The sequence below is a fragment of the Monocercomonoides exilis genome (assembly GCF_001643675.1).
Source record: "Monocercomonoides exilis strain PA203 chromosome Unknown scaffold10-1930038, whole genome shotgun sequence".
Classification (NCBI taxonomy): Eukaryota; Preaxostyla; order Oxymonadida; family Polymastigidae; genus Monocercomonoides; species Monocercomonoides exilis.
The window spans coordinates 1,231,505-1,244,568 of NW_027150555.1; the positions used below are offsets into that span (position 1 = coordinate 1,231,505).

The window sequence follows — 13,064 nt, forward strand, 5'->3', positions numbered from 1 at the left end:
CAACCAGCGAGAGGCGCTAATGTGAGATGAGTCACACACAAGGAGGTGTTGATGATATTCAGATTTGTTCGAACACAACAAGCACGAACACTCGATGAGAATATGTTTTGTGCTGTGACAATATTATGATTATTGTAGTATTTGTTGCTGCTGTTTTCAATGCTGATCGTGCTTTTTGGCATCTCCCAATTCATTTCTTGCTGATATTGTTTTTCGGCAATTCCTCTGCCATTGCTGCAATTAACAACAATAATTATAAGAGCAACAATATTTATTGCAGCTTTTGCGCTGGTGAAGATATTCGCCATGGAAGAAGATAGGAAAATAACTTTAAAATAAAAATCCCTGCGCCCAATATATTTGTTTGTTTCCGAAAAAATTAATTTTTGTTGAACATAATTCTTGATGAATAAAAATTTATTTTTTAACTTTTTCATATTGAAGCTGAATTTTTTGTCTGAGTTTAATGTTTGTTTTTGTTTTTGATTTCAAAAGAAAAGCGTATTATTCTCTTTTTTGTATTTATAAGAGTTTCTTTTCAAGGAATACAATTTTTGGATATTCAAATTCTAATAATTTTTGAAAAGCAATAAATTCAATTTTATAGGTTGAAACTTTTCATTGTTGAAGGAAAATGAATCGCTTTCCAACGAAAATTCTTTTCAGACAAACGAAATGTTTCATGTGATAGTTTTTCAATACAATAGGGGATAAGTATTTTTATTGTTATCGTTATTATTTGGGTTTTGTTTTGTCTCGTAATGTGTGTTTGAAAATATTGATTTTTGAATTTCATAAAATTAACTGATATTTTATCCAATTTTTAATATATACAGATATCGCATAAAATACCGGACATCGCACAAAATACCGGACATCGCACAAAATACCGGACAAGGTCGATTACACAATAACAGCAAGAGGAATAATTCTGACAATTTTCCTCAAAACACATCTCATTAATACAAACTCATTTTAAAAACGAGACTTTCAAAACGACTTCATTTGTGCTCAGAAAAAATTATTTCTGAAATCTCGGAGAAACTCAAAATCAAATTTCTCCGAGATTTCAATAATAATTTTTTTAAATATTCTGTCGACACAAAAATGAAAGTTTTGTATATCAAATGAGTTTGTATTTATGAGATGTGTTTTGAGGAAAATTGTCAGAATTATTCCTCTTGCTGTTATTGTGTAATCGACCTTGTCCGGTATTTTGTGCGATGTCCGGTATTTTATGCGATATCTGTATATATATATTGTTGTTGTTGTTGTTGTTGTTAAAAATTGTATTGCGTTTTATAGCAATTGGATACTGCCTGGAAAAGTTGTCAAAAACCCGACAAAAGCATTTATGGTTTTTGTTTCTTTTATAAATTTTTTGACAAATTTTTTGTTTTCATGCAATTCTTTGTTAACGTGAAATAAGCTATTAGATGTGTAACTTTCTTTCGAAATTAACTTTATTTTTTTCCAAATTGTTTGAACAAATATAGAGGCTCTTGGTTCATCTTTTTATTTACATTTTTTTCTTTATTGGCACTTTTTTTTTAAATAAAAATTAATCTGACCCACAAATGATATTTTATAATATATTTATGGTATATATACAAATGTCAAGTATTCTCATATTAAAATTTTGAAAGATATCCAATTTCTTGTGGAGGGGAAATGGAGGGGTTCACGTCCTTCCATTGAGCTTTCATGAGAAATTGGACTGCACAAAGGTTTGTAAATATTTCTAATTCATTCAAAAATATAAATATTAATTAAAAATTCTTTAATGAGAATAAATAAATAAAAAAATTTATTAACGATCATTACCAAATATATATATATATGAAATTGCTAGTGAAAAAGATAGCTGAAGCGGCGCAGATGCGGCTGAAGGAAGCAATGTCTTCATTGCATTACGGAAAATATAGTTTAAGATTAGAAAGGATTGCACACATTGTAAATGACAACGTTATCGGGCTGGTCGACGGGGTTAAATACTGTGGAATAAGCAAAAAATCTTTGGAGCACGCAGTTAAATCCATAAAAAACGGCAGACCAATTGCAAAAGTTGGGCACCCACCAATTATCAGCGGTGAAAAAGAAAAGCAATTCTTGGAAGAAGTCACAATAGAATCTCGATCTGGGACAAGCCTCACATTAAGAAAAGCGCGTGATCTGGTTTGCAATTGATATTTGAATTGTATATGAATTTTTATTTCGATGGAAAATATAATTAACGATAGTGAAGAAGAGGAGAAAATGAAGAAAAGAAGAAAAAGACAGTCACTCTGAAGACGGTTCACGCATTCATAAAGCGCCATCCGGAATTGAAGTCATCGCTTTCAAAGCAAGTTGATATAAACAGACTTGCAGCATCTTGTCAGAAAGTTCTAAAGAAGTGGTCCACCAAATTACAAGCATAACACGATGAAAACAAATATCCCGAGGAACTAATCTTCAATATCGATGAATCTTCGCTTCGAATTCCAACTTCTACACGTGGCGTTGTTGTTCATCCTGCAGGATGAACAAGCTGGATTCAAAAAGACTGCCGAACGGATGCAGAATGCCACTCTCGTTGCTGGAATCGATGCTGATGGCTTCTCGCTTCCGTCTGTCGTGCTGTTGCCGAGCGCAACTCTTCCAAAAGAATAAACTACGCTATAAACGCCGTTGCTAGATATTTGGCCAAACACAAATGGCTGGATGGACAAAACACCATTCAAAAAATACGCCTTAACAGTTCTGCTGCCAGCTATCATTGACAGAAGAAAACGTTTCTTGAAGGAATCTCATCGTTGCCTTCTTCTCCTGGACTCGCACTCATCACGGGCTGATCCAACCATATGGGTGATTTTTTTTTGATATCATAAAAAAAGATCAAAAATTGAAAAAAGAATATTAATTGTGGTATTTATTGATCATATAGTAAAATTGATTTTTGACAAGTATTTAGCTTTTATTTCTGTCATATATATTTGTTTTATTTTTTCTCCCCAAAAAGACATACCTTTTTAATGTTTTTGGTGAAAAAGGATTTTATGATCAAGTTTCAAAAAATATTAAAAAATCAATCTTTAAAAGGAAAATATAATTTCAAGTTTCAAAACTTGCAATACAAAAATTTTTGAAGAAAATATTATTTGTTGAACATTATGGATGGCTTTATATACATAAAATTTGTGAATTTTCAAAAGAAGTTGCGATGCATTTAATATTAATTTTGCTGAAACTTCATCATTAAGTTCCTGTTGTTGCTGAGCAGTTCAACGGATTCGTCAAATGGAGATAATGTTGAAAAGGATGCAACAAACAACGGGAACAAAATCGTTGCAAATGGTGGAATTGATGCAGATGCTTGTAGCAAAACACAGAAAAACCCATTTGCCACGATGGAGCATGTTCTCGGATGCGTTGCTCCCTTCAGCGATGCTTCTCTCTCTCTTCTCATCTCCACTTTCACTCCCACAAAGACTCTCACCTTCAGCGCGGTCGATACAAAATTCACTGTATGCGATATTATTTTTCCAATTCTCAAATAAATTTCTTCTAATTCTGATGGCTTTTCATTTCACTTCATATTCATGAATTTTCATCTTCTTTTCAACAGGAGTTCATATCATCATTTATCTTTCATAGAGCCCAAAATTTGCACAGGTTATTTTATTTCTTCTTCTTTTCTTCAAATAGCATTTCTTCAATCATATCAACAAGCTCTTCAAAACCTTCAATTTCTTTTGCCACTCCCATTTCTCCTTTTTCATCCGCTGCAGACGCACTTATTTCATAGATTTGTCCTTCGATTATTGATCTTCCTGAAACAACCGCTTTCTCTCTTTGTTTCATCTTCTGCGATATATTGAAGGCGCATGACATTATGCAATCTCTCGAAGATCATCCACATAATCGTTCGTTCCAAATAACGTTTTCTACTCTGCTCCTTTTGTTTTCTGTGAATTCTTTCAATCTCAAAATGAATTATGCAGAGGCAACCTTCATGGATTGTGCACCCGATGATCGGCTTTTCTTGGTTTGATATTGAATCACTTCCGTTGACATATAATTTCAGCTGATATTCTGCGATAGAATAAATAATCCTTTTGTTCTTCCGAAAAGAAAATGAAAGATGACGCTTGGCCCTGAATTCGATGAGAATTTGAATGAAATGGAAATGACATTTTTTTTGTTGTTCGTTGAAGAAGGTTGATGAAAAATAAGGAGTTGAAGGAGAAAATGAAGACAATACAAAAGGATATAAAGGATGAAGTTGCGATTGATAAAAATCATGTGGTATATAAATATTATCATTAATCTGGTTGCTCCTTCGTCTTTGTATTAATCTTGCTCTTCTGTCTGTTCGACTGTTCATCAAGCACAATGAAGCACTATCGCCCTGACTGCATATGGCAAATGTATTACTTTGATTCAATCTCTGCTGTTCTTGTTCCATTGTCTTTCCAGTTCAATCATCACTTTCATCATCTATTTCCATATAACATGAATCTTCATCAAATTCGATATCAGCACCGTCATCATCATTATCACTCTCGTTTTTGAATTACAAATTCATTTCGCTCATCAGGCGCATCCACCACACAAGTGAATGCGGATCAGAAAGAGACGAAGGAAAGCGTCTGTGAAGAGGTTGAAACATGTGCGGAACAAGTGGTAACTGTGTCGCCTTTGCAATTCGATTGAAGTCCCAAGGAGAAGAAGAGGTGGAAGACTGTGATAAATCAAGCAATGAATAAGAACAAGGTGATTTTGATGTCTCAGCCAACGAAGGTGATAAGGGCGAAGATGAATTAGTTTGAGAAGAGGGATGCATTAATGAATAACTTGAAGCGCCAAGCAGTCAAGAAACACAAAACTTTGGTGAAGAAAATGAAGTTTGACGGAAAATAGGGTGAACTTGTTGAATTTCAAATAAACACGAAGAAGTTTTGTCTATCTGTTCTTCATTCTTTTTCGTTTGAATTCTATCTTTCATTTTTGAATCAGAATCAGACTCATTCTCCGAATCATGCCTTTTCCAACTCTCTTTTTCATCGCGTTTTCTTTTTTCAATCTTTTCCTTCAGATTTTTGCTCAAAGAAAATTGAGTAAGTTCTATTTCTTTCCTTTTCAGCTTTTCCATCAAAACAGTTCTGGCAACTGCTTCCTTTTGCCTCATTTGTCTGAAATACGTTGGATTCTTCTGCTTTAATTCTGCCCTCCGCTGCTTCATAGCTGTTGACACAACAAACATCAGCTCATTTTCTTCTTTGCTAAGATTAGACATCCCGTCTGCTTCCTCAAAACGGCGTCGTCGAAGTAATTTTGGATTATTGTTTGAATATGAAAAAGAAGAAGATGGAGCGAATGAATCCTAATGTGGTGGAGTTGAAGTTATCGAATAGTCATTTTCTTGTCTCAGTCTTCTTTCTCTTCTCCATAACGCACGAGCACATCCAATCCTCTTTGGGAGCACGTCTTTTCTCTTCATCTTTTCTGTCGTGTCTGCCCATCTCCACATTCTCATTTGCCATCGATGGAGTAGTCAGTGCTCGTGGAACAACACCACTATCACACAAAGATGGGTGTGTTTGTGTCTCCACTCCCTGAAGAAGGAAGCGCAGAGTGGGGTCTTCGAGCGAAGGAGCAGACAGATCTCCGCATAGAATGATTGGATGGATGCGCTGGGCAATCGGCTGTGTGGAGGCAGAGTTGAGAACACGATCGCCTCATATCTTTTGTGGAAATTGCATCTCGTCTCTTTAAGTGTCACATCTCTGTTGATTCCCCGTGTGAGCTGCATCAGCTGCATGAGGCGGATGGAGCTGGCTGCTGAAGGAGAGATTGAAGAAGGAGAAAACGAAGAGGATGTTGACGAATATGGCTGTTGCTGTGTTTGAGAAACAGATTGGTTTGGCAGGTCAAACAAAAGAGCATTCACAACGAATATCTTTTTTGAGGGGACGAAATGTCGCGTTGATGAAACAGCCTGCGATTGTTGAGAAAGAATGACCGTTTGTGTCCGAGTGAGTGGAAGACGCCTTCTGAACATCACACGAGACGATGAAGAGGAAGAGTGAATTGGGCAAATATGCTTTTGATGATTTCTGCCTGTTGAATCTTTGTGATGATGATGATGACGATGATGACGGCGATGATGATGACTTCTTTGAATATTATCATCAGGAAAGTGTGAAGGCGAAGATTGCATTTCTACCAATTGACCATCTTTTTCTTTTTTCGTTTCATCGTTTTGTCTATCTTCTTTTGTTCTCTCTGTTAATTCATCACTTTCTTTCTCCTTCTCTTCTTCTTCCTCTTCATCATCACTGTAACTTTCAGACTCAAACACTTCCTCGTTCTCCTTTGCACAGCCTCTCTCATCTCATTCCACGCATCCTGGTCAGCATCTTCATACACAAGCCACTCTTTTATCAGTTCACCCAGCCACATTTCTCTTCGCAGGCGCTGCGGCTTCGGTGACAGCATTGAAGCAGCTTTCTTTTTCTTTGCGGCTGCTTGCTGTTGAGAGGGAACAGGATACACAGGAAACGAATGCCTTGAACTGGAACGCGGAAGCATCGCATCTGAAATCAATGACCTCTTTTGAACAATAGCAGTTTCATTCACATTTTCAATAGGAAGATTTCCTGTTTGCTCTTTTGGTGAAACCTCTTTTCTGTTTGTTTCTGTCTTTTGTGCTTGTTCTTTCACCGTGTTGATTGCATCCAAAGGATCAAAAGCGATTTGCTCAGACGAAGAAAGGTGCAATTTGTTTGGAGTCGAAGGACTTTTCCCTCCTTCTAGGGCAAGCGGCCGAATAGCAGGAGGAGTTGAAGCAGAAGAAGCAGAGGTAATAACAGGAGATGAAGATGAAGACGATAAAGATGACGAAGAAGTTTGCTGAGTTACGGATTTTTCATTTTCCTTTGTTCGAATTGGAATGGACTGAGGTTGAATAGCGGGAGAAGAAGCACCCGAACTTGGTGAAGAGGTTGAAAGAGCTGGTGATTCTGAGTCTATTTTGTGATCCTTTTTGAGATGAGCATCCAAAGTCTTCAGGGCCAACAGAAGAAACTGAGTTCTTTCTTCTGTTGTGAGAAATGAAGAAAGATGCCAACTACGAGAAAGATAGCGAAGAAAACAGCTTCGACAGAGCATCTCTTCTTCCAGGAACACTGCTCTGATTGAATGTTCTTATCCCTTTCTCCTTCTGAAACATCAAAGGTGATCCTTTCCCTGCTCATTTCATTCCCTTCCTGAGTGTCGCCTCTGCTTCCTCTTTGTATGGCCACCAGCCCCTCCACTTCATCCCCCTTCCTCTTCTCAACTCCGCCCTGCTCTGCCTCAGACCACTCTTCAGCGCACTCATCAGATCCAGCTTCGCCCTTGTCTGCCTCGTATCGGCAACCGCAAACACAGGCACTTTTCGCATCTTCCACACAAATTGCACATTTTCCTCGCTTTTGATGCGAACATGGCGGCAAGGCACATCCAATTCATCGCTCAAATCTTCCAGGTCAGAATTAGCTACATCATTCAGCATTCAGTCCAATTTCCGCTCTCTTGTCAAGATTGGCGTTTGGCTTTCTTTCGCCTCTTGTTGCGCCTCGCTGGCCATTTTGTTCTCTTTCTGGTTTGTTGGCGTGCCTGTCTCAAGGTGTGGTTGTAGTATTCCTTGGATGCTGCTAAACAGATTCTTGTCTTTTTCTTCTTTCTCCATTTTCCTGCGCTCCCGCTCTTCTTTCTCCTTCTTCTTCTTCTGTATCTCCTGTTGTTTCATCAGCCGAAGCAGTTTTTCTCTCTGATCATCAGATTCCAATGAACAAAACGTGATCTTCGCTTCTTCATCGTCCACCTTCCCTTTCTCATTCTGAAACTCATCTTGCATCGCCCTTGTCACTTCTCTGTTGAAATTCTTCATCCCCATCACACCCAACGTCACCCCTCCTCCTCCTCCTCCTCCTCCTCCTCCAATTCCTCCTCCTATTCCAATTCCTATTCCTCCAACAGCAGGTGATAGCGGAGTTGTCGGTGCACCAACAGCCCCTCTCCCCATCTCCATCTCTTGGCTGTACACAATCAACGCTCTCCCTCCGACTCCTCTCCATCCGCCGTCCATTCGCTTCCCTCGCGTAAAGTGTATCGTTCCAAAGGCGCCTCTTCCTGAAGTATATTGCTTAGGCTGTGGAGAAGGTGATGGTGTTGGAGAGGTATTTGCTGTTGTGTTCTGTTGTTGTGGTTGTTGCTGCTGTTTTTGCTGAGCTTGCGATGAAAGAGGCTCTGGCTTTGGCTCATCTGAATGCGTTTCGTCTTTTTTGCCGTTTTGAATTGATTCTTTCGCGTTTGCATTCTTTTCTGCTTCTGTTTGATAGTCTTTCTTTTGAAGTCTTTCAACACTTTCCTGAGCTTCATTGTTTTCATTTCCTTTCTTTTTCATCGAAGCACTTTGTTTTGTTTCAGTGTCATTTGCATCATCATCGTATGCTCCTTCCTTTTCACTCACATCGCTCTCCAAACTATCAGTTGATTCGTCATCTGATAGAATTCCCCCAACATTCACCACATTCTCATAGCTCATCAGCTTCAGAATATTCTCATCGTCTGCATTGTCCTCTTCATACAGCCATCCATCCCCTGAGCTTATGTTCCGTCAGTCTTCATCATCGAATTCTTCTCAACTTCTTCGGAACACTGTCAGAATCTTTCTTAGCTTCTTTCACTCCCAGCTCATCTTCATCTTTCTTGTTTTGTCTGTGGAGCTTATCCAATACTTTATAAAGTTCTTTTCTTCACTTTCCAATCTTTCACACAATGATTTTGTTCTGTGACATTTCATATTTCCGACACACTTCCTAATGAAGTGAAATGTTGATAATTTGATAATAATTTCAAATCACACATAAACAGCAATACAATAATTAATTTTTGAGTATTTTGCAAATTGATAATAAAAACAAACTTTGTCAAAAATGAACAAGAATTAATATAGTCACATTGAATAGTCTTTCTCTTTGTTTCATCAAAAATTGTCTATGTGCCAAACAAAATTACCAGTTTCTAAATAAATAGGTCAAAATTCTTATATTAATGAAAAATAACAACGATTTGTAACAAACCTTTTATACAGCTTTGTCATTACAAGTCAGACGTCCTCACATATTAAATATATAGAATGACTGAAAAAAAATAAGAAAAATCTTCGAAGACAGTGCATGGGAAACAATTCATTTCACACAACACTTCATCCCAAATAAAAAATATGTTAAAAAACAAATTATTACCAACTTTTTCCACTAACAGATTTTCAAAAAAAGCATCAGACATGTTTATTATTGTTATTTATTCACATTGAGCAAAATAGATCATGGTATTCTTAATGGCGCCATTAATAATAATTTGTATTTTTTATGATCAAAAATTTCAAAAATTTTTCAAAATTTTTTATTTTTGTTTCATTTAATTTGTGAATATTATTGCTTTATTAATGCAAACATTTCATCAGAAATTGGTTTTGATTTTTTTATTGTATGATTAAAGGTGAAAAAAATTAATTTTACTCAAAGAAATATTTTATTGGTATTTTTTTTATTAAAAATGTTAATTAAAAATGAAAAACAATTACAAAAAAAATAAATATTTATTCAATAAGTTGATAAAATGTTAATCCTGACTTCCATCCTTCCAATGATAAATTTTTCCAATACTGATTCCATTTATCAAATGCTAGCAGTGAAAAACCTCATCGTCGCATTCAAAGAAAATGCTTTTCTCTTCAATCAAATGCTTTTTATCCTTCACAACTGCAATGAAATGTCCATCTTTGAATTTTGATGTTGAATGAATCACAGTTCCACAAAGCTGATATTTTGCTGCAATCATATTATTGTCAGAGAAGAATTTCAGGGAAGTTTTTGCTTTCAAAGGATCAAAAAAGCAGATATCAAAAGGGCCATTTCCTTTTTCAGCAACAAACAGTTGAGTTGGAGGGGGATTGACTGATGAAGGTGTCAGATTGTTATGAAACACACACAAAACACAGGGAAAAGCATCAAGCCTGATCCATTTCAATTCAATTCTTCCAGTTGAACATTTTCCACACACCTGTTTCATTTGATCCTCCTCCTCTTTCACGACAGAAAAATAAGAATTTAAACCTTCAACAATATCAGCGTTTGATATTGGCACCTCCAACGTGATTCCCCTTGGCTTTGAAGTCAATTGATTACAAGACTGACATTTCATAAACTTGTGACTATGAAGTTGAAACTTTTTAATAACGCAATCATCCTCCTCCGACAATAACTCCAGAAATTTTTCATATGTTGAAAGAGAACCTTTAGGTTCCGACAATGGTCCAAAATTATTCTCATGCATCTGAATCATTCTCTTCGTTCCCCAAAAGAATTTCTGAAAATCACACCCACTCAAACATTGCAGAACCAATTGAAGCGATTGTCGATCTGTTAAGTTTCTTTTGCTCGAAAAGCTCCTTCCCAAATCCAGAGATGCAAAACATTGACATAATGAACTGAATGAACAAGTCTTTCCCAGATTCCTCAATCCTCTTTTCGAAATTTTGTATTTGTAAACACAAGATCTTGAACCCACATCACCATCCATCACATGCATTGATAAACAGTCGATAAATCTCTCAATTGGTGCAAACATCAGATAAACTGTGTCAGTTCTTGAAGGGTTTTTTGAATTGGATTCCATATCGTCATCTTCATTTGAAGATATTTTCTTTTTGCTGTGAAAGAGTGTTGCTAACTCTGACTCTAAGGGTGATGAAGTTGACAAAGTTAAAGAGGGAGAGGAAGGGGAGGAGGAGGAAGAAGAACAAGAACAAGAAGAACAAGAAGAAGAGGAGGAGGAGGAAGAGGAAGGAGAGGAGTGAGATGGAGGAGAAGGAGAAGGAGAGGATGAAAATAAAGGAGAGGAAGAGGAAGAGGAGGATGAGAGAGAGGAAGGAGAGCAGTAAGATGGAGGAGAAGGAGAAGTGGAAGGGGAAGGAAAAGGAGAAAGAGAAGAAGACAAAGAGGATGAGGAAGAGGGGGAAGCAGGAAAGGAAGCAGATGAGGATGCGGATGAAACTGTTGAAGGATGAATATTCGAAGGAGTTGATGGGAAAGAAGATGGAAATGATGGGGAGGAAGAAGATTGAAATGAAGATGGAGAAGCCATATTTAAAGGATGGAAAGAGGATAAATTTGAAGCAGAAGGGAAGGATGAGGAAGAAAATGAAGTCGATGGGAATGAGGAGGAGGAAGGAGATGAGAATGATGGGAAAGGTGAAGAAGATGATGGAATTGATTTTTCTGATGGAGGAAAAGCAGAAAACATAAAAGGAGATGGAAAGGAGAGAGTGTTGATTGAGGAAGATGAGGATGATGATAATGTTGAAGTTGATGGTGATAATGAAGATGATTTCGGAGTGTAATTGAGTGAAATGCAATCTTCTGAATCTTCCATATCCATTTCTATTGTTTCAATTTTTTTCATTTTCGGCTCCAAGATATCCAAAATATGATTTTGAAGAATCACGTTGAGAAGAACGTTGTTTCCTTTTCATTGGCGGTGTTCTGTCTGTTGAAATTTCTTTCTTTTGATCGAAAAACGATGCTCGAAAAGGCGCTGGTTTTATTACAAACCCAAACTCTTGGCTTAGTGTCTGCTGAGAGAATTCTTTTGTCAGAATCAATAGCATTTCACTTTGTAATTCATAGGAGAGGCTATTGAAAACATGACTCAGCTCTTTTATGGTTCGTTTCAGTGGATCTTCATATTGCAAAATAAAAAAAAAATAATAATAAATATTTATAAATAAAAAAAGAATATTTAAAAAAACATTGAATAAAGAAAAATTACATAAATAAAACATTGTTTAAGAAAGACACGCCATTAAATGATTTTAATAAACTTTCGAAAAGTTGCCTTCCTACTTGTGTTTGTTGGAAAAGCATAAATGAAACCATTTCTGCGTGAGAGAGTGACATTTTTTGTAAAAAATTTGTGAGTTGGACCATATCCTTCTGCAGGCTTCTAAATTCCAATTCATTATGAACCCTTTTAGCTGACAACATTGTCGATAAACCGATCCAGTCAATGAAATTGCAATATATGGGAATTTTTTTATGAGAAATGGAACTCATAAAACAATAAAAAAAAATAATAAAAATCAAATTCAACTAAATATGTTAAATTTCTGACCAATAAAAAATTGAACATAAAAAAATAAACAATGTTTATCTATTTTTGAACAAATATAAAATAAGATACAATAAAAAAAATATTCATAGTTTAATGAAAATTTCTAAATTTTTTTTCATTGCGGAAAAAATAATTAACAACTCATATTGCTTTCTCATTATTTGATAATTAAAAAATAAATTTCAAATACTTCAAAAAAAAATATTTAAATTTCTAATATATATTATTTATATTAATTTTGATATCACATTAAAAAAAAGTTTTAATAATTAATTAACAACATTCAAATGACTTTTTTCACATTAATAAAGCAATAATATTCACAAATTAAATGAAACAAAAATAAAAAATTTTGAAAAATTTTTGAAATTTTTGATCATAAAAAATACAAATTATTATTAATGGCGCCATTAAGAATACCATGATCTATTTTGCTCAATGTGAATAAATAACAATAATAAACATGTCTGATGCTTTTTTTGAAAATCTGTTAGTGGAAAAAGTTGGTAATAATTTGTTTTTTAACATATTTTTTATTTGGGATGAAGTGTTGTGTGAAATGAATTGTTTCCCATGCACTGTCTTCGAAGATTTTTCTTATTTTTTTTCAGTCATTCTATATATTTAATATGTGAGGACGTCTGACTTGTAATGACAAAGCTGTATAAAAGGTTTGTTACAAATCGTTGTTATTTTTCATTAATATAAGAATTTTGACCTATTTATTTAGAAACTGGTAATTTTGTTTGGCACATAGACAATTTTTGATGAAACAAAGAGAAAGACTATTCAATGTGACTATATTAATTCTTGTTCATTTTTGACAAAGTTTGTTTTTATTATCAATTTGCAAAATACTC

General features: G+C 35.5%; 5 protein-coding genes across 5 annotated transcripts; 2 read left to right on the forward strand and 3 right to left on the reverse strand.

Annotated features, from left to right (window-relative positions):
• Positions 1–1,839: 1,839 nt before the first annotated feature.
• MONOS_9972 (uncharacterized protein) lies at positions 1,840–2,652 on the forward strand (the record flags this gene model as incomplete). Its single annotated transcript, XM_067880519.1, has 2 exons — positions 1,840–2,175; positions 2,521–2,652. The coding sequence occupies 2 exons, from the start codon at positions 1,840–1,842 to the stop codon at positions 2,650–2,652; spliced, it is 468 nt and encodes a 155-aa protein (XP_067732064.1).
• Positions 2,653–5,396: 2,744 nt separating this feature from the next.
• Positions 5,397–6,202, reverse strand: MONOS_9973 (uncharacterized protein; the record flags this gene model as incomplete). Its single annotated transcript, XM_067880520.1, has 2 exons — positions 5,397–5,687; positions 5,765–6,202. The coding sequence occupies 2 exons, from the start codon at positions 6,200–6,202 to the stop codon at positions 5,397–5,399; spliced, it is 729 nt and encodes a 242-aa protein (XP_067732065.1).
• A 68-nt stretch (positions 6,203–6,270) lies between these two features.
• MONOS_9974 (uncharacterized protein) lies at positions 6,271–7,485 on the reverse strand (the record flags this gene model as incomplete). Its single annotated transcript, XM_067880521.1, has 3 exons — positions 6,271–7,111; positions 7,171–7,416; positions 7,469–7,485. The coding sequence occupies 3 exons, from the start codon at positions 7,483–7,485 to the stop codon at positions 6,271–6,273; spliced, it is 1,104 nt and encodes a 367-aa protein (XP_067732066.1).
• A 52-nt stretch (positions 7,486–7,537) lies between these two features.
• Positions 7,538–8,572, reverse strand: MONOS_9975 (uncharacterized protein; the record flags this gene model as incomplete). The annotated part of the gene is made up of 1 exon (XM_067880522.1): positions 7,538–8,572. One exon carries the CDS (start codon positions 8,570–8,572, stop codon positions 7,538–7,540), a length of 1,035 nt encoding a protein of 344 aa, XP_067732067.1.
• Positions 8,573–10,976: 2,404 nt separating this feature from the next.
• Positions 10,977–11,339, forward strand: MONOS_16750 (uncharacterized protein; the record flags this gene model as incomplete). Its single annotated transcript, XM_067869624.1, has 1 exon — positions 10,977–11,339. One exon carries the CDS (start codon positions 10,977–10,979, stop codon positions 11,337–11,339), a length of 363 nt encoding a protein of 120 aa, XP_067732068.1.
• Positions 11,340–13,064: the final 1,725 nt, after the last annotated feature.